General features: G+C 48.8%; 1 protein-coding gene across 12 annotated transcripts in view; it reads left to right on the top strand.

The window, feature by feature from the left end:
- The window catches only part of NUMA1 (nuclear mitotic apparatus protein 1), a 77,512-nt gene that overhangs the window by 39,690 nt on the left and 13,757 nt on the right, over positions 1–24,065 (top strand). For all 12 annotated transcript variants that reach the window (XM_060273971.1, XM_060273970.1, XM_060273965.1 and 9 more), the window contains 11 exons: positions 2,968–3,047; positions 3,940–4,022; positions 6,116–6,196; positions 6,608–6,692; positions 8,442–8,553; positions 10,692–10,849; positions 12,340–12,457; positions 14,635–14,752; positions 16,080–16,220; positions 17,443–17,568; positions 20,015–23,404. In XM_060273971.1, the coding sequence (XP_060129954.1) occupies positions 2,968–3,047; positions 3,940–4,022; positions 6,116–6,196; positions 6,608–6,692; positions 8,442–8,553; positions 10,692–10,849; positions 12,340–12,457; positions 14,635–14,752; positions 16,080–16,220; positions 17,443–17,568; positions 20,015–23,404 (4,492 nt within the window). The remainder of the gene's footprint in view (positions 1–2,967; positions 3,048–3,939; positions 4,023–6,115; positions 6,197–6,607; positions 6,693–8,441; positions 8,554–10,691; positions 10,850–12,339; positions 12,458–14,634; positions 14,753–16,079; positions 16,221–17,442; positions 17,569–20,014; positions 23,405–24,065) is intronic.

Raw genomic sequence — 24,065 nt, 5'->3', positions numbered from 1 at the left:
CACGGGCCGAGCCGCCTGCTCAGCGAGTCCCTGCGCGCTGCATTAAACCAGCGTGGGGACGGGGACTTGCTTCTGTGGTGCCGGAAATCGCACATGCGCAGACTCCAGAAATCGCATGTGCGTGTGTGGCTATCCGGCACATGGAGGGATCTCCACTGGAGTGAACAGGCCCAGGCGAGGTAAACCTTGCTGACCCCTGTTCTACTGCTTTTACCTCTATGCAGTAGGCCACTCTTTGCAGTAAAAAGTGTTTGGAAACCAGCTGCTTTAATAACGCACCCCCCTCCGAATGCTAGTACAGAATTATGTACTTGTGTAAATTCTCACTTCCCCATAGCCCTGACAGTGAGCTTCCTCCCTTCCAGTGTTGTTCAAGTGCATAGGTGATATCTGTAGCACTTTCATAGTCTTAGGAATAACCATAGTAGAACTCTGAGGTTTTAAGGAATTGTAGCCTGTTTGCTGTTGATTACATTCTTTGTCTCTTAATTGGATTCTGAATTAAATGCAGAACTTATTCTGATATAGTGTGTTTTTAGTTGATGGAAGTTATTTTTGTACTTTACATCCTTAGCTGGGACAGCCTCTCTTGACGCACCTTGGCTATTGTTACCTGTCCTGCTGGACAGCTGGAGTTGCGTTTAAGAAATGATTCCCAGTTGTGTAGGAGGAGGTGGTGAAGAGGACTTCCTGCAGAGCCTGTATTTACTCAAAGCCTCCTTAATCCCATTCCATCTGGTTTTGAACTCTGATAAACAAATCAATGAAACAAGCTGCCAGGCTAGGCACTTTGCCTGCACTGTAAGGACTTTGGTGTTTATGTAAAGGTTTGGGGAGGATGAGGAGACTCGGTTCAAAAACTGCAAATGATCTGTGCCTCAGTTTATGAAGTACTGTGTAAAAGGGGTGTCGGGTTTTCTTCTAAACCTCCTGCTGGATTTCAGGAATTAGTGGTTTCCCTCCACTGCAGTTCTGTATATACTTAATTTTCATCTTCCCTTGGTAATTGTTCTAGGAGCATATTGGAGGTGTGCAGGCAGCTTCACAATTTCTTCTGAAATGCTTGAAAGCCCAAGGCACCCTGGAATTCAGCTTATACTGCCCAGATACCATTTTAATGTTTTATCTGTCTGGTGTTTTCATACGCTAATATGCTTAAATTACTTTTCTACAAATTTACCCAAAGCAACATATAAGAATAAATGCTAACTACTAGAATGTTGCAGGCAACGAAACAATCACAAAACAAACAGGAGACAAAAGTCAGAACTCTAAAACATTAAAAGTACTGTTAAAATTTGTTTTAAAAGTGATATCCAAGTACTGATAAGAAGGTGCCGAACAATTTTGTTGGTGTTCCAAAAATGAGGTGCCATCATACTCTTCCCACCAGACCATGGAAGGTCTCAGACGTTAGTCACATGTGGGTGAAGGTGACCCTCAATGTACTCTGTCCCAAGGTGTTCGTCGCCCTGGATTCCTTTGGGAGGAAGGGCGGGATATGAATTGAATCATAATAAATTTGCTATTCTTTACCTACCTGGTTCAAGCACCTTGCAGTGAAGCAAATCCCTTCCTTGAATTTTTAGAGCTAACATTTTAATTCTTGGCAGTTTGCTGTGTCAGCATCTGAAGCTGTGTCAGACACTGCTGAGCAGCCTGAGCTCAGAGTAGATGAGTGTGGGTGCTTGGCTGAAAAAATGCCACTGACCAAACGTCCTAAAATTGTCACGCATGGAACTGGGATAGCTCACAAGTTGGTAGCGCATGATCCTCTTGATCTCAGGGTTGTGAGTTCAAGACCCACGTTTAGCAAAGGATTCCTGCATTGCAGAGGGTTGGACTAGATGGCCCTTGTGGTCCTTTTCCAACTCTGCAGCCCCATGATTCTCAGATAGTTGTTTCAGGCAGCATAGTACAGGGGTTATTCCAGGCCTGACTCTTAGTGTTGCAAACTTGAGAAGCAGCACAGTTGACTCCCCCTTGTGGCTCTTTTGGGTGCATCATTCTGCAGTCTCTGGTGGCCGTTGCTCACAATGTAAACAAGGAAGTAAACAGAATCTAATAGTTAGTAATTAAGTCTGGGGAGTTCTGCCTTTGGATGCAAAGGATAAGTGGAGGTCACTAGGGATAGCGACTGTCTTTCTGAGGGTTTTGTGTTCTGGTCTGTTTTAGTCTTGCAGTCTGATCATCAAGTCTTTCCTCCACCCACCGTTCCCAGTACGAACCCAGTCAAATGCTCCCATAGTTTCTGGTCATGCAGAGACACCAATGACATTGATAAGCAGGTGGCAATTGTGGAGTTTCCCACTGCTGCCTTTTCAAGAACAATCAGACCAGCCTTCCCCAACCTGGTGCCCTCCAGATGTTTTGGACTACAACTCCTATCAGGCTCATCATCATATGGCCATGATCATTGGGACTCATGGGAGTTGTAGTCCAAATCAACAGGAGAGCAATGGGGAGGGCTTGATTGGACAGCTTTAGGGACTGATACATCATTTAATCTTCTATGTTCATAGGAAGTCTATTTCAGATTGCTTTATGGTATGAATGCCCTTTACGAAGCAAGCAAAAAAAAATCCTTGACTTTGTCTTTTAGCTAGATCTCCTGCTTCATTAATGGCGTAATAGCTTAAAATATGCATATTCTTTTTCACTTAGTAACACTTATCCCTGCCCACAAATACACCAGCCTGCTTTGAATTGGAACTAGTTGTACCCAGACTACTTCCCTGTCCAGTTTCACAAGGGAAACGGCTACCGTTTTACCATGTTACATAGCTTCATGCTTCAAAGAGGTCTATTCTAGGTGCCACAGTAAACAGGCTGGGCTGTAGATGTGAACTGACTTAATGTGTGTCCCTCTTCCTCATTTGTTTCTGATTCTCATCATCCCTCTGGTCAAATAGTTCATCAGGAATGACTCTGTCTCTCTGTTAAAGTGCTTGCTTTGTTCTCTTCCAGTCATGGCTCTGAAGAGGGATGGGACCCTTTGCAGCAGAGTTTGCCAGATCGGGTTGCCTATGTCGTCTGCTTTCTCAAGAGTAAGAGCTCCTGCTACAGTGCCTCTTGGCTCTTTCTGAATTTAGATAATCTGTTGTCTACACATCAGCCTGAGCCTCCATCTGCCACACTCTCCAATGTGGAGGAAGCTGGCAAGCAAAGCTGTTGTTAATGCAGAAACTTCTTTACATTCTCCCGTGTTCCTAGAAGATGGATAGAGTTGGTGGCAAGAGTGGCAATTTTCCATACTGCACTGATTTTTCCCACTCATACAGTTAAAAATTACAAGAGTATATGAGCCTATGTGCAGCTCCCACAATGATTTTGTGAAGACTGAGCATTGGAAGAAAGTAGCCAGCAGGTCCCTCTACCCATGTAAGGCCAGGGGAGGGGAGGGGAATCAGCATGGCAAGACTTGCTAGGCTTAAGTTCCCCTTCTGCCTGCTGGTCTCCCTTGTGCAGGAGAGAAGAGAGAAAACTCAGCCAGAGACATTTAGCTGCCCAGAGGTGATCCTTACTTGCCTTGGGTCCACTTGGTGAAAGGCTATTTCAGGCCTGATCTCAGGTACAGTCCAAAGGTGCTCATGGCAAGCTGCCACAGCTAAAGAAGAGGAAGCCATTGGGACGCCTCTGCTGCTTCTAAACAGTAAATGCCCCAGAGCAGCTAAAAAGGAGAAGTGTACATAGATGTAAAGCAATCTAAGCTTTTGAGCCTAAATGGACAAAAATGTAGTGGCTACACTCCTTATTTTTGCAGCCAAAAACCTTCCTAGATCTTTTTGATAAACCACCCCTGCACTCCCAGTTTGGCAGCCTTCCACCTGAGGATGGGGTGTGGGTGGGTTCCATAGCTAGTCTAGACCTTTTCCTTGGGGTTGGTGCTGTGGTTGAATTCAAAGATGCCTTTTTAAAATTCACATTTCCTCCTTCCAGAACGCTGCAAGCACAAATCCTCAGCACAGAACTTGGTATCTGAGGAGAAGCTTCTAGCAGCAGAGGAGTTGGAGCTAGCCAAGGTATGCTCACACCTGCTGCTCTCTTTATTTAGGGGCTCAGGCTGGCAAGTTAAATCTCATTGTGGGAGATGGTGGTTAGCAGCGTCAAGAGGACATCCTGGAATGAGATTCTTAACGTGCCCCCAGAGGGTGAGAGGGTGGTGCTCAAACAGGGCTCAATAAATGCTAAAATGCATTTATTGCTAAAATGCTAAAATATATACTGTATTTTAAAGTCATCGGCAGAAGGCCAGGTAACACATTGCGGCTTATAAAAGGGGTGAGCGTAATGGTATGAAGGAGCAATCCACAGTACATTGCACATGAATAAAATTGGGAAAGGGAGAAATAAGGAACAATGTTATGCAGATGATGATTATATGGAAAGCAAAATAGAATATGAATATGTGACTTTTCTATTAAACTTTGAGGAGCAATATGCAGGATTAAAGTTAACCATCGGTGGATCATACGCCGCCTCCCCCCCCCCCCCACAAACTCCACCAGCCCTCTAGTTAAAGTTTACTGCATTATTCCAGCTGTCTGAACAGCACAGCATTCCAGTTTAAGAGAAGAACACAGCTCCCAATCCAGAGTGTATATTTGTGTGTTACTAGAAATCAGCACTGTCCAGGATATAGGATCCAGGAAAATTCAAACCGGAAATAAAGAGAAAAAGATAAAAGTCTGAACCTCTCTTAGGAACAAAATAATTAGAGGTGTGCAAAATGTATGTGAAAAACTCAGCATAGAAAAACTTAACCCAATATAAAATCATTACAGGCAGCAAGAATGGAATCTAAAAGCAAAGTTTTCTTCTCCGTGTCTGTTTTGGAGAAGAAATGAGTCACAGCACAAAAAGGCATTAGAAATAGCTAATGTGAAAAAGAGATGAAGCTAGGATGGAGTCCAGATATTCAATCAATCAATCAATCAATCAATTTGTGTCCCATCCCTCCTTCAAGGAGCTCTTAGTCTCCTCCCCACTTATCCTCACAACAACCCTGCAAGGCAGGTTAGGCTGAGAGGCAGTGACTGGCCCAGGATCACTCTTCACGGCTGAGTGGAGATTTGAACCCCGATCTCCCAGGTCCTAGTCTAACACACCAACAACTGTACCACATTAGAGAAACTTCCCTCTGTTGCCCAACATCCCAGAAGCCTTTCCTTGATCGCTGATTGATTCCTTTTCGCTCACAACAAAACTTGGTTCAATATGGATAAACACCTGCAGAAACAATTTTCCATTGTTTGAGCATTAATAGGATCCCAAGCCTTATCAGGGTATAGTGAGTCTCATGAAGGCATCCAGCACTGCTATCCCCATTTAATAATAGCAAATCCTTTATGTTCTTCACACTGACTGAGGCCTTAGGGAGGCTTTTAATGTTTTTAGGGAGGCTTTTAATGTTTAATTGTTTTATTTCATTTTTCTGTTGTAAGCCGCCCAGAGTGGCTGGAGAAACCCAGCCAGATGGGCGGGGTATAAATAAATTATTATTATTATTATTATTATTATTATTATTATTATTATCATTATCATTACCAGCTTCTCACAGACTCCAGCAAGGCAACATGATGACCATAAACAATATACAATATGAAAATCTTTATGGAATTTCTTCAAAACATCAAAAGTAATAAACTGAAATCTTTGAATGTCTTTAAATGAAGCGCGATGTCAGACTTTATCCGATGGAAAACAAGCTGTGAAGCTTTGTGTAAACAGCAAATATGATGTCCAACACTGAACAGTGATTCCGGATAATGACTACTGTTTTGTAGAATTCTTAATCAGTACAGTGGAAGGATATAGGATTGCTTCATTAACCCATCTTTTTTTCCAAATATGAAAATGCCAAATGCTATGGAACAGTGCTCATGTAATTATGGAGTCACTGGAAAATTACGCAGCAGTGGTGGAAAGATAGCAACCAATCCTGGATCGACGTCCAGCTTATTTTAAAAGGGTTCTAAGGACATCTGTAGAAAGCTCTATACATGACACCAGAGTTCATATCTTTGCATCTTCTGACTGGCAAAATGCACACTCTTGCCCTCCCTTTGTATGTGGCATGCGATGTTAACGTCACTCTGTCTCTGCCGTTCTTCAGGTGGTCATGCTGCTGTTTTACTATGCCTCCATGAGTGATAAGATTCCCAGAGAATGGACCACGGTTGAGTATGATCTCCAGGTAACTCAAACATTCTGCCTTCATCTGTAGAGGCCTTATCAGCTAAGTGACCTTTTGGAGCCTGCTAGGCATGGAAGAACCGTCTGTGGTGATGGTTGTGGGGTGGGTCACATTCCACAAAGGGTAGTCCAAGCAAAAGCTGCAAAGGGGAAAGCTTGCTTGAAGGGCAGGATACCTTCCTCTGGCTTTACATGTGACCAGAAGTGCCATTGGCTTGGAACCACAAGTAGGGAGGGCTGCATATTTCCTCCAGTGGGGGCATCTGGTTGGCCGCTGTGAGAAAAGCCATGTGCTGAACTAGAGGAGCCATTTGCCTCATCCATCAATGAAGGCTGCTCTTAGGTTCACAGTTGCTCAAGCTTCCCTGTCTCCTTCTCTTCCTCCTCCTCCTCCTCCTCCCTGTTCCTGCAGGCGGAGATGGCCAAGTCGCTGAACTTCATGTTGTACAACGAAGATTGCCTCGGTGAGAATCTGGAGACCTTCCTTCAAAAGAAAAGTAAGTGCCGGGTGAGCATGCGGGAGTGAAATACCTTCAGGGGCACGAGGCTGCCCTGCCGACTTCAGTGGCTCAACCTAGATCGGGCCACACTGTTTGATCTCATGGCTGCCCCACTGCAGGTTTGTTGGAACAGCAGTGAGCAGTGGGAGGGGGCAGCGGTTCCTATACAGCGAGTCTAAAGAGGATAAAGACTGAGTCACTAGTTGGGGGTGGCGTTATTTGGTGAGCTATCTGTTGAGATGCAAGTGTTCTTGGCGAGGTTAAGGCATTGGTTCAAAACCTACTGTCTGGCTTTTCCACAGGCTCTTTCAAAGCAAGTAGGAGCCAGGTGTAGGCATTAGCATGGCAGAATTTACAGAGGTGGGGAGAGTCAAAGGGAACGATGCTGGCTGAGCTCTTGCAAATTGGTTGGAGTGAGCAGGAGCTTTACTGGCCGGAGATACTGCATTGATGCAGAATACTGCTGTCCAGAGCTGGCTCAAGACTTACAGCCCTTATATGGAGGCTTCTGAAAAGCACTTCCCTGTGGAGGTACTCTGTCTTCTGGCCCATTGGCATGCAACATCTGCATGCCAGTGGTGCACATCTCCAGCCTCAATCAAGTTGTATGTTGTTCTTGTTGTTTAATCATTTAGTCGTGTCCAACTCTTTGTGACCCCATGGACCAGAGCATGCCAGGCACTCCTGTCTTCCACTGCCTCCCGCAGTTTGGTCAGACTTATGTTGGTGGCTTCGAGAACACTGTACAACCATCTCGTCCTTTGTTGTCCCCTTCTCCTTGTGCCCTCCATCTTTCCCAACATCAGGGTCTTTTCCAAGGATTCTTCTCTTCTCATGAGGTGGCCAAAGTATTGGAGCCTCAGCTTCAGGATCTGTCTTTCCAGTGAGCACTCAGGGCTGATTTCCTTCAGAATGGATAGGTTTGATCTTCTTGCAGCCCATGGGACTCTCAAGAGTCTCCTCCAGCACCATAACTCAAAAGCATCAATTCTTTGGCGATCAGCCTTCTTTATGGTCCAGCTCTCACTTCCATACATCACTACTGGGAAAACCATAGCTTTAACTATACAGACCTTTGTCGGCAAGGTGATGTCTCTGCTTTTTAAGATGCTGTCTAAGTTTGTCGTTGCTTTTCTCCCAAGAAGCAGGCGTCTTTTAATTTCATGACTGCTGTCACCATCTGCAGTGGTCAAGGAGCCCAAGAAAGTAAAATCTCTCACTGCCTCCATTTCTTCCCCTTCTATTTGCCAGGAGGTGATGGGACCAGTGGCCATGATCTTGGTTTTTTTGATCTTGAGCTTCAGACCATATTTTGCGCTCTCCTCTTTCACCCTCATTAAAAGGTTCTTTAATTCCTCCTCGCTTTCTGCCATCAAGGTTGTGTCATCTGCATATCTGAGGTTGTTGATATTTCTTCCAGCAGTCTTAATTCCAGCTTGGGATTCATCCAGCCCAGCCTTTCGCATGATGAATTCTGCATATAAGTTAAACAAGCAGGGAGACAATATACAGCCTTGTCCAGGCTTCGTCAGCCAACAAAAAAAAACACCTGAAACATTTTCTTCATAACCTGATTGATCTGTCCACTTAATAAACCGAATTGTTCGTTCCTTGAACTTCTTCAGCTGACCCAAACGGGGTGGGTGGGAGGTGCATGGACCCTGGGCTTAAGGTTTTGCTTTTGCTATTTTCTTTGCTGCTGCCAAGCTGGTTCTGACATTCTGCATACCCTCCCTATTTCTTCAGTGCCACAATCATCCAGTATCTCCAGCACCAGCTCGGAGGAAACCACCCCACCAAGGCGAGAGGTGCACTTCTTGAAGCTGCAGAAGGTCGCCTCTTCATCCAGCATGAATAAGTAAGTTATTGACGAGTTGCTTCCCAGGATTTGTGGTTGTGATTCCAGCAGTCTGATGCCACACAGGCAGATGGAAACCCTCCTTTCAGGGCACTTGCAGGAATTGATATGGCCCCTGCCTGGGGAAACTAAATTCTGTGCCAAGGGGACACCAAATCTCTGATCTAGACCTAACTAAGTTACTTGAGGCTTTCCCCTCAGTTTGTGAAGGTGGAATCTGGGTTTTTTGTAGAATTCTGAGTTGCCTTTGGAAGCGTGGAAATCGTGGTTTGCACAGAAACTGGCAGGGAGAGAATAAAGAGGTGGTGAAGAGATGATAAGGAGTTGCATAGGCAGTGAAGCCCCATACCATAATTATTATTAATAATTACTATTATTGCATTATCGCCTGCCCTTCACCAGCAGATTCCAGGTGGGTTATAACAATATAAGACACAGAACTGAAAACAGTTGGAAGGAAATTCAGTCGCAGGAATAGGCCGGGTTGTGAAAACATGTTGTACCTCTGGTGTCAAAGGCTGGGGTAAAGAGACTTCCGGGGTAGCCAGGTGAGGCCTGGGAACAGGGTTCTTCCTCCACCACAGACCCCCATGTGGCCAAGCTATGTGTCTGCTCAAAACAAAATTGGTGAATCCCAATGTGGGTGCAAGTGGGCTAAGAGACCTTAAATGTCAGTTTGGAAAGCGTATATGTGCCTGCTCAATTTATGTTTCTAGTGATATGCCCAAGGAAGGAGGTTACATTTAAGCCAACTTTAATGGAAGCTTCTAAAAATAGAAGATAATAACATAAAAATGTGTGTGAATGACAATATATCAAATATCATTTAGATTATAGAGTCAGCTGAGTAGGTGTAAGACTTCACAAGACCTTGGGTCTCTATGGTTCCTTAGATCACTTAATAACATTTTCATTAGATCTAGGTTCCCCCACTCCCACACAGTGTTTTTCTGGGGAACAGTTTGAAGGGAAACTCAGGAAAATACAGTGCATTCCCCTGAGACAGTTCTCTTTTAAGCAGCTCTCACTCCAGTTCTTCAAATAGTTCCAAGTAAAATTTTTAAAAGCAATGTTGTTAGGTTCTGCTTGAATGTCTGCTTCAGGGGAAGGGGCTGTAGCTTCATGGTAGAGGGCCTGCTTTACATTGAGGAAGCGCCAGGATCAGTCCTCACAGGCACCTCCAGATGAGACCCCTGCCTGAAATTCTGGAGAGCCACTGCCAGTCAGTGTAGGCCAGGCACCCCCAAACTGCGGCCCTCCAGATGTTTTGGCCTACAACTCCCATGATCCCTAGCTAACAGGACCAGTGGTCAGGGAAGATGGGAATTGTAGTCCAAAACATCTGGAGGGCCGAAGTTTGGGGATGCCTGCTGTAGGCTGTACTGAGCTGGATGGACCAATGGTTTGACTCAGGAACACAGGAAGTTGCCTCACACTGTCTGCCAAGAGGGGCCAGAAGAATTCTGGAAGCCTGATTGGGAGCAAGTGCTGCTGTCTGCCGTAATGGAAGGTGGTGCATGTCATAGAGTCTGAACTGTGTCCACTTCTTGGCACTCTCTTTGTGATCTCACAGAGGGGCTTGTTCAGCTGGGCTCTCATTGTTGTCTGCAGTTGGAACTGCGGCTGTCACTGACATTGGCCATTCTCTCGTTGGCTGAGTGGCATGGGATAAGCCGAGATTTGAACTCTGCTTCAACCTCTTTGCACCTTGCATGGTGGTATCCCTGGCTCTCCATTGCTAGTATTTGCTGAACTTGAGCAGAGAGGAGCTGGGAACAGATGCCAGCGTTGTCTTGCTCTAGATGCTCTTCCCTGTTGCAGATGCGGGGATGGCTTTCTAAGACCATATCACCATGTCCTGTAGCCTGAGTGTGCTTAGCACAGCATGCTTAGAGACATTGCAAAGCACATCTCTTTGTGTGTCAGCTAGATAAATAGGATGGCTGGGTCATGTTTCTTGGCACAATGCAGAATTTTTTAATAGCGCTTGTAGAATCTGAATGGTTAACCATTTATACTTGTTTCCTTTTTCGATGACATAACACAAACCACGTTTTGCTCAGCAAGAGTTTTGTGCAAGCATCTTTCACATTTAAAAAATAAAAATTCAAATGCAGATGGCTGGTACTTCTTTGCAGGTGGCTCCCTGGCTCCTCTGCCTCTCCTATGGGTGACATCATGCATTCACCCCAGTTTCAGATAAGGAAGCTGAAGAAGCTGCTGGAAGAAGAGAGAGAAAATAGAGATGAGCTGGAACACGAGCTGGCAGAGAGCCGAAAGCTCGTTGATGAAAAAGGTGAGGGGGTCAGCCCCTGGAGTGGAGTGGTTGCTACCAGGGACGCTGAGACAAGCCGAGCCCTTTTCTCAAGCACTTTTTGTAGGAAGAAGCAATGAAAGTGCTCCTGAACCTCTCAGTTGCAGGAAAAGAGGGTGGTAGCAGTGAACCATCAGGGGATGGGTGTGACAGCAAAAGCAATGCTAGCAGTTCCTTGGAGACCGTTGATGTATTTGTAGGTGTATTATTTTTTTTCTGCTGTTTTCACTGATGTTGTATGGCTGCCCTGGGCTCCTAGAGGGAGGTTGGGACGAAAAATCATTATTAATAACTGTTGCACGACACTCCAATCTCAGCGGGCGAGACTCCAGTGGTTCCAGGTCCGCTTACCCAGGGTTTGTGTTTCCTTTTGGAAATCAGGCACGGCTCAGACTGTGGTGTCTTTAGGATATATGGTTTGTTTACGCATATATACGACCTAAACCTGTGATGGAGTGACTCAGGGCATTAGCACCCCAGAGGGCCTTGCTTGCATAGCTGCAGCTTTGAATTCAAACAAATTCACACCATGTGCTGACCCTCTCTCCAGCTTGCTGCTTTTGCCAGTCTGCAACCTTTTTTCCTCGCTAGGTCACATTGCAGCCAACCCTAAAGACTCCACTTTAAACTCTCCCTCTGTCTTCTAACCAACTCTCTCCTTTGCCATTGGCCCAGAGCCCCCTCCTTGGTTTTTCTAATGGCTCATTACCTTCCCATTGTTCTCTAAATGGCCCATCTCCCAAGCGCTTACCTCAGGCATAGGCAAACTCTGGCCCTCCAGATGTTTGGCTCTACAATTCCCATCATCCATAGCTAACAGGACCAGTGGTCAGGAATGATGGGAATTGTAGTCCCAAACATCTGGAGGGCCGGAGTTTGTCTATGCCTGGCCTACCTCATCAGGAAAATGGCTTCTATTTTAACATTTGCCTTGATTAAGTCCCAACCCCTACTGAACCCAGGAGTTTTAGGGGAGTCTGGTACCCACAAGTGCATAACATAATAATCTTAACTAGAAGGAATATGATCTAGATAAGAACTAGATGATCTGTTAGGATCCTAATGGAACTTTCCATGGACTAGAATCTAAAATCCTGCTGCTAATTGTGGTCAGCTGTAGATCCATCCAACAAACCTCTTTACTGGCCCCACCAGCTCTCCTTTCTGTTAAAGAGGGTAGACCCAAACACCCTCGCTCACCTTCCTCCAAATTCTGCAGTCAGATTAAATTTCTGCAAAGTGAGCAAGTTGCCTAATCCTGCATTCAGATGCCATTGTTATTTGTCTTTGTTCCCTGTGCTGCTCTGTCTGTTGTGCAACCCTGTTGTTGGGTTGCTTGGAGGCAGAGCAACACACATCCAGAGTTGCTGTGTCTGGATGGAGAGGAGCCTGGTTGCTGTACAGGGGGAAGCCACCACGTGCCTTTTAGTTTCTGAATAATCCGTGTCCTCTCTTCTCCCCTCCTGCTTCAGAAACGCGGATCCTGGTGATGAAGCAGCGGATCGACCGCCTGACTCTCCTACATGAGAGGCAAGCAGCGGATCAGCTGGAATCTAAAGAAATGGAGGAACTCAGAGAAAAAAACGAGAGGTACTTCCTCCCTTGGGCTGAGAACCCCTCTGGTTCTCTTCATTTTGAGTCTTGCTCACTGCTTTGAAGACTTGAGTCGAAAAGTTGGATAGAAACCTACTAAATACGGTAATATTGATTTGCTCTGTTGGACTTTCCTGGCTCAGATTTGGGGTGCTGGGTTGCTTTGAAGAAGACTTCGCTGGGTAAGAAAATAGTGTTGGCCTCTGGCTTCACCTGCTGGTCAAAGGTGGTGAGGACACCTTGGGAATTAGGCAGCTCCCACAGTGTACCTCCGTTATTCCTATCTTTAATCGAAGCAGCCAGGGTCTCTCCTTAGCTCCTGCCCTTTTCATTATCCTTATTTGTCTTATTATCTTACTTGTTTTTACTGCCCATCACTATTTATTGTTGCTGTTTCGGCCTTTAGTGCCTTCCTTGCCATGACTGGTGCCTTTGCCTTAAAAGGCTCTAACCAACTTGCTCTCCATCCTCCTAGCATCTTTGCGTATCTTGTCTACCCTCCACATTGTCCTTTCTATCAGCTATGAAGCTCGTTCACTGACCCAGGGCTAGTCGCTGTCTCTGACTTAACCTGCCTCGTAGCATTATTGTCAAGAAAAAGTGCAAAGGATCCATGTGCATTTGCTCTAGCCCAGCTCCTTGAAAGAAAGGAGAGGGAGGAAAGGCCATCAGTGCTCTAGGGACTGTGCCACTGCTGTGGTGTTACAGTATCTGGCACATGGGTTAGTTACAGGTAGGTGTTGTTGTTTAGTCATTTAGTCGTGTCCGACTCTTCGTGACCCCATGGACCATAGCACGCCAGGCACTCCTGTCTTCCACTGCCTCCCGCAGTTTGGTCAAACTCATGTTCGTAGCTTCGAGAACACTGTCCAACCATCTTGTCCTCTGTCGTCCCCTTCTCCTAGTGCCCTCAATCTTTCCCAACATCAGGGTCTTTTCCAAGGATCCAAGTAGCCGTGTAAAAATATTCCTTCCAATAGCACCTTAGAGACCAACTAAGTTTGTCACAAGAAAGCTCATACCAATGACAAACTTAGTTGGTCTCTAAGGTGCTACTGGAAGGAATTTTTTAATTTTGTTTTGGCACATGGGTGCCATTTATGAAACAGCTGAGAGAGTCATTTGCAAATCTGTTCTCTAGGCACACCTGGCTTATGATCGCCTTCAGCTGCTTGGGGTTGATTCTTATTTAAAACAGCTGAGAATTATTCTCTTCCTCCTTCAGACTTGTTTGTAGCTGACATTCAGTGGGGAGAGAGGAGGGTGGCATGTCTTCTTTCCCCTCATTTACTGTCCCCTCTCTCAAGCTCCTGATCATTCACTCGGAAGGGGGAAGATGTGGAATCTTGGTCCCTATTATATCCTAGAGATCCATGGTAAGCAGGAGCTGATGTGCTCAGTCTAGGGCAGGGTTTCCCAAACTTGGGTCTCCAGCTGTTTTGGGACTACAATTCCCATCATCCTTGACCACTGGTTCTGCTAGCTAGGGATGATGGGAGTTGTAGTCCAACAAAAGCTGGAGACCCAAGTTTGGGAAACCCTGGAATAGGATTTGTTGGCCCTCTGCTGTTGCTTTGACTAGACCCCCCTTTCAGAAGTTGACTTGGGACCTGACTGAGGGATGCTGGTTTGTCAGCCCCAAAGAGCCTTGCGCATGGCATCTTTCAAAGTCTGCTGTATTGGACTTTGGATTTCATAGTACTTAAAGGGAGCTGAGCTGTTCTAAGCATGGAGCTCCCTCAAGAAGTCTTAGCAGCAGCAACCCTTAAAAGCTGTGGAGCAAGGCAGGCAACCAGGCTGTCTTTCAACCCAAAGAGCTCTCGGCCTTGTAGTGGAGGTTCAAGCCCTGCCTGTATGTTGCCTGCTTCCTACAATCATAGAATCATAGAGTTGGAAGGGACCCCAAGGGTCCTCTAGTCTAGCCCAACCCCCTGCATTGCAGGAATCTCAGCTGAAGCATCCATGACAGATGACCATTCAACCTCTGCTTAAAAACCTCCAAGGAAGGAGGTGATCCACACCCTGTGTTGGGAGAGGTTCCCTGAGCTGCTGCCCTGCTCTTTGCTCCAGAGCCCATGCCAAGGCAACGGAGCCCTCATGCCCAGAAGCCACTCTTGCCCTCAAGTAGCGCTCTTGCTTCTTTTCATGCCTGCCTCCCTCTCTTTCTCCCTCAGCCTCCTCATGCGCCTGCATGAGACACTGAAGCAGTGCCAAGACCTGAAAACTGAAAAAGGCCAGATGGACCGGAAAATCAACCAGCTCTCAGAAGAGAATGGGGACCTCACTTTCAGGGTACGTAAGCACCTGTTTTCTATTGCTGCTGCCGCCTCGTAGTCTCCAAATGCGGGGTGGGGGTGGGGGTGGGTGGGGAGAGGCACGCTTATACTGGACCTGCAGGCTTCCGTTTTGGAAAGGAACTCAGCGAGGTTGAGGTATTGCCTCTGCCTGCCTGGAACTCGGGTGACCCTTGATTCTTTTGCTGCGCCTTGAGATCCCAGAAAGGGTTCGCTGAGTTTTGGTCTTGGAGCAGAAAGGCATTGAGGTGGCACCCTGGAGAAATGTGGCCCGTTCTTGACTCATGTGTGGTAAGACCACAGGGAATCTTGAACTCAAGTGGTTATTTCATTTATTTATTTAAAATATTTCTATCCTGCCCTTCATCTATACAAATAGCAAGAAACAGTACAAAAAAACCATCTAATAATTACAAAACACAGCATCAGAATAAAGAGAGGCAAGGGAAAACTACAGCGGCAGAGCGGGTTACACAAGTCCCCATGTGAAGGCCTTAGAGGAACTTGTGGTTCCCTTACACAGAGTCAGGCCACTGGTCCATCTTGTCTGCTCTGACTGGCCGTGGTTCCCTGGGACCCTCAGGCAGACAGAGAGGTCTCTTCCCCATTACCTGAGACCATCTTAACTATAGCCAGGGATTAGACCTGCAACATGCTGGATGTAAAGGATGGACTCCACCCTGAGTTAAGAGGCCCTTCCTGTAAAACCTCGGTCCCCCAATCCAATGCCCCTTAGCAATGCTTATGCTTGTCTTTGAATTGAACACAGGGACCTCAGAGGAATCCCAACAAGGCCGACTGAGCTTATAACCACCTGTATTCCACTAGGAGTGTTAATACTGTTAACTTAGGTAATTTAGATTGAAATAATAACTTAGTTTCTGGAGTTCAGAGGCTTTATTGATGCAGGAACTATTAATAGGATTAGTGGAGCTGCGAGAGATGAAATTTTCCATCTTGTCTCAACAAGCTGGGACAAAACAGCAATAAAATTGCTCAGCTTTTAAGGGGTGGAGTTAGCCTATAGAGATTTACAAGCAAGTGCAGGCAAGGTTGCTAGACAAATGGTGTCCTTGTGTGGTTTAAAGTAACACATGAATTGTCTTAGAAGTTCATTGAGAAGGAAATGTTATTTGCTTGTCTCCAACAAATGCCAGCCATGTTTTGCTGCTGCCTTTTCTGCATGTTTCATTACACACTTGCAGTAGAGGGTTTGTTCTGCACAGTCTGCCACAATTTCAGAGCAGGGGAGTTTGTACCAGTGCTAAAGACAAAGGGAGCAAGTGTCAAATACTGTAAAGCCTTTCCCTGTTTTTGCAACACAGCTGCGGGAAATTGCTCACGTTCACACGGAACTGCAGGAAGCCATGAATGAGCTCTCGGAAGAGCACAACACAGCTCTAAGGGAATGGGAGGAGCAGAGGAGCCGTCGGGAGATGGAGCTGAGCAGTGCCCTCAATGAGAAGGTTAGTGGGCAGGAAGAGACACCCCCCTTCCATCCCCAGAGGGGTAAGGCCAGGAGGTCTGCTCTCCTCATCCACATAGTCATCACTGTCATTGATTTTCTGCAATAAATGATGCTTCAGCCTGCTAACAAATACACAATTTCACCAAGCTACAAAATACAGGATTTTTTAAATAACTTAATAGAAATGTCTCGTTAACAAATAATCAAATTAAACAACCCCCCTCTAATTCATAAGAAGGCTGAACAACAAAATAACAAATATTAAACAGCAAAAACGATGTGCCACCAAAATTAAATCTTGGCCCCAAGAGAAGCCCCTAAACAGCCCCCTGCCCTGATTGCCTCTAGACATCCTGGGCAGTGTGTTTCTCTGGACTGGCAGGTAAGGTGGCCTCTGGCAACTTCATCAGCAGCTTTTGTAGTTGGGATCAGTCTTGGCCTTCCGAGGCAGAGTGGAAATTGACCAGCAAAGTAAGGAGCAGGTTCGATTGGCTACTTCAGCAGTAGCTTTTATAGCCCATAATAGGAATGGCATGAAGAAGTAGTGTGCCATTTGTACATCCTACAGTGTGCTGAAAAGGGATTTGTAACAACACGGATTGACTTCCCAGGGCCTCTGCTTCTGGTCAGGGATATTTGCCTTTCAACAGATGCTTCTGTGATGCTTCCTGGGCTCTGAATATGCTCAAAACATAGTTGCTGCCTATGGCTGCCACTTCCGTTGTGCTCTTCCCCGGGAAGAGCTATTTAAGGAGGTTGTGGGTATGTGCAGAAATGGTGGTGGCTGTTCAGTTGTTGTGCTTCACACATTTCACTCATGGAAGCCTGGCCAGGAGTTCTAACAAGCAGGGAGCCCTCCCCCTTGACGGAGAGGAGGTCATCCCTGGGCTCAGTCTTGGGCAACAGGAGTTTGTGTAGGGGGGGGGGAGTGAGTTGCAGATAAGTAGTGTGGCTTTTTCCTTGTTGGACACCACACAGCCACATGGGTAGATCCCTGGAAAAGTTCACTAGATGGAAAGGAGGAGGCACTGTGTGCTCATTGCCCATGGTCCTTTGCCTCCCTGGACCAGAAGAGGTGTGAGCAGGTGCATCTGCCTCCAGCAGTCAGAGGTGATGCGGTCCTCTGTGGCGGTGGCTGGTTAGGGGTTGGACCAACTGGGTTGATGGTTCTTTTCAACTGGTTCCACAATGCCATTCCCCACCTGTGTCTTGTTCTCCAGAGGTGCTTGGAAGAGAAGCTGGAGATTCTGCAGGGAAAGTACTCCTTGCTGGAGGACCAGATGGCGAAGCTGAGGGAGACCACTTCCTTGCCAGAGAAAGGAGAGGTCATGGGTGACATTCTGAAGGTAGGAGCAGGGCCCTGGCGAGACGGATCCCAGTAGAGAAATGTCACTTGTCACCGGGGGGGGGGGCAGGGCGGTCAGGTGGCTCGCTCCGTGAAACCCTTGATAACGCCGTGTCACCAACTAGTTGAACTGCATTGTTGTATAAAAAGGAGTGCATATTTCAGGTGCCACATAACACCCCTTCCGCATTTGTAAGAACTCTCTTATCTTTTTGTGTGGCAGCACCTGCACTTTGGAACTCCCTGCCTGTTGACGTCAGGCAGGCACCTTCACTGAACCCTTTTCAGTGCCTGCTAAAAACAGTATTGTTTAGACAAGCCTACCCAGATGTTTAGAAAGTTGAAGCAAATGTTAATCTGTTTTTAGTCTATTGTTCTTTTAACTTTCCGAATGTCCCCAAAATCGTTGCTAATTTTTCTTGGTGATAATTTCGTTTTGTCTATTTTTTTGGGTAAGCCACTCTGAGGGTATGTGTTTTTCCACAACCAAGCAGTGCATAAATTTTTACGAAATTATAAAAAGGGATGTTCTTGAATAAAATATACATTCATATTCATTCCATGTCTGCAGAACAGATATTTTTGTTGAATAAGAGGTGGGGTAACTAATGTTGCCCAATGGACTGGATGAAAAAGTGGCCAAACTCAGCTGACAGGCATTTGGTGCCAAATTCAAACTGCCAAATGCCAGCTGTGCAGGACACTTGGGATGGCACTTTGCGTGTCTGGCTTCCCATGGTTCCTTGCCAGCTGTGGCTTTACCTGTCCTAGGCCTGGTGGCATATGACATTGGGTGAGTGGCAAAGAGGTGTGGCTGGCTGGAAAGGCGCTCACGGACCAGGGATTCCCTACCTCTGAATTAGACTTCAGAGCTTATTTCTTACGATAAGTGTGCCCACGGGAACTGTTTGCCAAGGGATTCTGCATCAGCTCTGCTCAGAGGCACAGGCCACTGACTCATCTATGTTAGGCTCGTGGTTTTAGTCATGAAACTGCGTAACGGAAAACCACATCTGGGCAGTTCAGGCCACTCTTTGCAGAGTTAATGCAGGCACTTGTGGCTTTTTATTGTTAATTCAAAAAAACACTAATAGCTTCTTTGACTTTTTACGTGTTAACATTGGGTATATTTATAGAGACACTTCCCTTAAAAAAAGAGTGTGACTTGAGGGGATGTCTGCCTTCGTTATTGCTAGCAGTCCCAACTAACCACAACATTCTTAACTTGGACCATCGTAAAAATATTTTATTCCGTTTCAGTTCTTAATGGGCTATAACTAACTTGAAAAGTCCCTTCAGTTGTAGGAGTTGTGTCTCTCTGTGTATTCCCAGATATTGCAATGTGGTGTTTTGGTCCACTGATCATTAGCCTGGTCCGCTGTATTGCAGGGCCTGCCTTAGCTCTGGACTTGCCTACTCTTTCTGCTCCCTACAGCTTCAGCCTGCCTTACTGGCCGGTACATGTATCTTGTGGACCACCCTGAGATCTATGGGTGAAGGGCAGTATATAAAATAAAGCAAGTCTGCCCCTGGCACCTCAAAAGCTTCAGTCAGGCTCTGTTTTCTTTAAAAGCAAACAACAGCAGCAAAATACAAAAGCCAAACAAACAAATTTAAAACAGCCTCCACATTCATTAAAGGTACGAAGTGGGGGAAGTGACCTATGGCAAACACAGTCGGCCAGTTTGAGTCCTCCGCCTTGGCTGGCCTCTGCTTCAGACAGGCAGAGCTGGGGTCCCTTGAGTGTGGTGCTGAATGCTGATGAGTACAAATCATGGCCTTCTGTCTCGGCACAGCCTCATTCTCACTGAGGAGTGGTATGGTCAACTCAACTTTATGCGGAGGTTACGTTCCGGGGATAACACGTAAATCCAACATCGCAAACAGTCAAAACAATCCTTTAAAGCCATAAAAAGCACAGGGCAACACTTACTGCACACTCCCAAGGTTGCCCTTCACATCCGAATGCTCTCCCAGGGTGAGTGCAATGGCAGGTGGGATTGCTGGCAGTCTTTCCCCCTTCTGACTCCCCCACCTCTTCCACACACACTCCTTTTTTTAAAAAAAAAAAAAAGGTCAAGCAAGAAGATTCCACCTAAACATTAGGAAGAACTTCCTGACAGTAAGAGCTGTTCGACAGTGGAATTTGCTGCCAAGGAGTGTGGTGGAGTCTCCTTCTTTGGAAGTCTTTAAGCAGAGGCTTGACAGCCTTCTGTCAGGAATGCTTTGATGGTGTTTCCTGCTTGGCAGGGGGTTGGACTGGATGGCCCTTGTGGTCTCTTCCAACTCTATGATTCTATGATTCTAAGCACGTTAAGCTGGGATTGTGTAAGTTAAGTGCATAAGCTGTGAGTCTGTATTTGGGCAGTATTGGAGGGGAAGGAGCAAGGCTCGTTCTGTGTGTTCTCTGGATGCATAACTTTGTTTGCTGTTTCTTGTCCCACCAGCTTGAAGAACTGAACCAGCAGGTGGCCTACCTGAGTGGCCAGCAGACCGAGCTGCAGGCAACGGTCCTCCGCCTCGAAGAGGAGAAGCAGCTGCTTGAGGCCAACCTCCAGTCCGAGAGGAGCAGCTTTGAAGCAGAGAAGCGCCAGCTCACAGGCCTGCTCACGGAGCTGCAGAACTCCCTCTCTGAGAGCTCTCGAGGCAAGGAGAAGCTGGAGCAGGATTTGCGTGCCCAGGAGGAGAGCCTGGTCGCTCAGGTCAACGCCCTGACGGCTGAGATCGCCAAGCTGATGGGCTTCCTCCACCAGAAGGACCAGGACCTGCTGCTTCTGCAGCAGCAGAAGGCCCAGCTGGCCGAGGACTTGCAGAAGAGCGAGCAGGCCTCCCGGGCAGCCCTTCAGGAGCTGAGCCTCCAGGTGGACCAGCTGACCAGCACAGTGCAGCAGAGCAGCCAGAAGCTGACGCAGGTGGAGGCTGCAGGCCAGGAAGCATACAACAAGGCCGCCCAGGAGAAAGAGCTGGCCCTGAGGCAACTCCAGGAGAAGGAGGCGGAACTGTCTGCCTTGACCGAGCGGCTGCGTGCTCAGAGCGCCTCTGTCGCAGAAGCCCAGAGGGAGAAGGCCGATTTGAGCCACAAGGTCCAGGAGCTGGAGGCTAGGATCTTGGCCCTCACCGCACAGTGCCAGCAGAGCGAGGCCCAAGCAGGAGCCGTGTCGGTGCTGAAAGGCCAGCTTCGTGAGGCACAGCAGAAGCTGGCTGACAAGGAGAAGCTGGCCAAGGAGAACACCCGTCTCCAGGAACGGCTCCTGATCCTGGAGGAATCCGTCCGCAACACAGAAGGCATCTTGGAGGATGAGAAGAGGCGGGCGGCCGAGTCCTTGGAGGGCAACCTCCGGCGGATCGCAGAGCTGGAGGAGCAGATTCAGGAACTGAGCAAGCACCGGGACCAGGTCCAGCGGGAGATGGGTGAGGAGAAGGCCCAGAGGCAAGCCCTGGAGCGACAAGTGCAGCAGCTGGAGGAAGCCTCCAGGACCAAGGTGGAGGAGCTGCAGCACCAGATGGCAGAGCTCTCCTCTGTGGCGGCCAAAGGAGACCCAGGGGAGCTGGGGAGGCTTGAGGAGAAGGTCCGAGCGCTGAGCGGGGAGCAGGAGCAGGCTCACCTGAGGCTGCAGGCCGAGCAGCAGAAGGTGGCCGAACTGGAGGCTCAGGTGAAGCACTTGAACAGCAAGCACCAAGGAGCACTGGCTGAGCTCCAGGCAGACGTGGCTCGTGCCACCTCACAGGTCAAGGAGAAGGAGCGCACAGAGGACAAGCTCCGGGCAGAGATTGCCTCTCTGCAGGAAAAGGTAGCTGTGGCTCAGAAGGAGGCTGCCCAGAGCTTGGCCAAAGGGAAGAAGGAGGAGCACGAAGCAGCCCAGGCGCTGGAAGTTGCCACCAGGGAGCTGGCTGAGGAGAAGCGCAAGGTAGCCGAGCTGGAGGCTCAAGTGAGGCTGGCAGGGGATCAGAGCCAGAAGGACCTGAGTGCAGCTGAGTCCAGCCTCTCCAGCACCAGGGCAGCCCTGGAAGAGAAGGAGCGCGAGGTGGAGAAGCTGTCTGGCCAGCTGAAGTCCCTGAAGGCCAAGCTGGAAGAGGCCTCCCAGCAGCAGAAGCGGGAGCTGGCCCTGCACGAGGAGGAAGCCAAGCGGCTGTCGGGCGAGGTGGAACGGGCCATGGCTGAACTGGCCGCTGAGAAAGTCAGCAAGGCAGCCCTGGAGGTGCAGCTGCAGAATGTCACCAACGAGCACCGAGTGGAAGTCTCTGGGCTCCAGGAGGAGGTAGCCAGGGCCCAGGAGCTGGTTGGGGAGAAAGAGCGGGAGCTGGAGGAGTTGCGCCTCAAGTACATCTCCCGCAGCGAGGAGCTAAGGGACCTGCAGAAGACGGTCAGCAAGCTGAAGGGGGAACTGGCCTCCGCTGAGGCCCTGAAGGAGAGGGCTGCCAAGATGGAGAGCGAGCTGCAAGGGTTCCTGGAGGCAGCCCGGACCCGGGAGGCCGAGATGGACAGCATCAAGTCGATGATGCACTCCAAGGACGCCTCCCTCAAGAGCCTGGAGGAGGAGAAGCGGCAGCAGGAGCAGGAGTCCACCTCCAGCCGAGAGCTCTACCAGGGGCAGCTGAAGGAGTGCGAGGCTCTCCGCACACAGGTGGAGAGGCTGGAGAAGCAGTGCAAGGAGCAGCAGACCACCGTTGCCCGGCTGGAGAAGGTGGCAGCCGCCTCTGAGCGGGAGCAGCAGGTGGAGGCAGAGGCTTTGAAGCGGGAGGTGGTACAGCACAAGGAGAGGGCCACGGAACTGGAGCAGCTCCTGGAAGCATCCAAGTCCAGTCAAGAGAAGCTGAAGAGGGAACTCCACGACAAAGGAAAGGAGCTGGCCCAGAGCAGAGAGGCGGCATCCCGAGCCGAGAAGGAGCTAGTCGTCCTACGTGCCGCAGCCCAGGAGAAGAGCAAGTCTGAGGAGAGCTGGAAGGAGCAGCTGTCACGCTGTGCCCAGGAATCGGAGCGCCAGGCCAGCATCATCAGCAGCATGGAGAAGGAGACATCCATCATGCAAAGGCAGCAGCTGGAGAAGGAGGGGGAGGTCAAGGACCTGAGGCGGCTGGCCCTGGCTGAGTCCGAGAAGAGCAAGAAGCTGGAGGAGAGGCTGCGGATCCTGCAGTCGGAAATGGCCACCGCTGCTTCCCGGGCAGCTGAGAGGTGCTCAACCATGAAAGCCGAAGCGCAGAGCTCCCAGGAGCAGGCCGAGAAACTTCGGGTGTCGGTGGAGGCCCTGAAGAAGGAGCGGAGCGCTGCCTCCAAGCAGCAGGAGGACCTCTGCAAGGAGCTTAAGTCCTGGCAGGAGAAGGCCTTCCAGAAGGAGCAGCAGCTTTCCGCCCAGCAGCAGGAGTTCGCAGGGGCCCAGGCCCTGATCACAGAGCTGATGCCCATCAAGTGCCTCTACCAACAGCTGCAGGCGGAGCAGGCCTCACAGGAGAGCAAGCACCGGGAGAAGCTGGAGCAGATGCAGAACGCCGCCTCCCTCCTGCAGGCGGAGCTGGCCAGGGCCAAGCTGGAGCTGGCGGAGCTGCAGGCGGTGAAGGAGAGGCTCCTGGAGCGGGAGCAGGCCATCCAGCAGCTGCAGGCAGAGAAGGGCAGCTACGTGGGGCAGCTGGCCACCCTCCAGCAGGCCCAGGCGCAGCTGGCCGAGGAGAACCGGGGGCTGCAGCGCCTGGAGGCAGAACTGGCCCAGGCCAAGAAACAGCACAAGCAGGAGCTGGAGTCGGTCAGGCTCGACTCGGAGAAGCGGATGGCCGCCATCAAGCGAGTGGTTGAGGACACCCAGAAGAAGTACGAGGAGGTCAAGAAGAGGCAGCAGGTGCAGGTAAGGCCCCGCACGGGATCCAGTTGCTTTTGGGGGTGGGAGTTGCCGAGTGGCTAGCCCTAGGCAGCTGCATCTCCCCGACCCATCCTGCAGTTTCTTTGCCCTCTTGAAGCAGGGTGGAGGGGTTGGGGGCAAAGCTCATCCTCTTTGTGCCACCACTTTGTCCCTACTCCCTTGCTTCACCCGGGGACAGCGCTGCCTCTGGAGATTAGGCAGATGGAGTAAACATTCTGGGATCTGGCCTAGATTTGCCTGCCGGACAGAAAATGATGGTGGCTCTTAATGGTTTTCCATTCTGCTTATAAACTCTGGTTCCAGTTCACTTAATGAAGGGGACAGCTCTGCAGGGCCACCCTTGAGCGACAGAAGCATCTCTCTCAGGATTGGATGAGGTTGCAAGACACCTGGGGGTGGGGGCGCACCTTGCTGCATTCTGTATAGTGCAGTCCAGATTGAGGGGATGTGCAGAAGCGAGGTGCGGCCTGAAAGGCTCAGCAGACCTTATTTGGCTCATGGGGTGCATCTTGAGCAATGGGGACCCATCTCTAGAATTTTGGGGTCCGCAGTAGGCCAGTAGTAGATACTTTCCCTGAAAGTTAAAGCAAGCAAGTTAACAAAGGGGGTGGTGCTGCTGCTGCCCAGGAGCCATGTTTGCTTGAGA

This window comes from Zootoca vivipara, chromosome 4 (assembly GCF_963506605.1).
Source record: "Zootoca vivipara chromosome 4, rZooViv1.1, whole genome shotgun sequence".
In the NCBI taxonomy this organism is placed as follows: Eukaryota; Metazoa; Chordata; class Lepidosauria; order Squamata; family Lacertidae; genus Zootoca; species Zootoca vivipara.
This window is presented reverse-complemented; position numbering and strand designations above follow the sequence as displayed.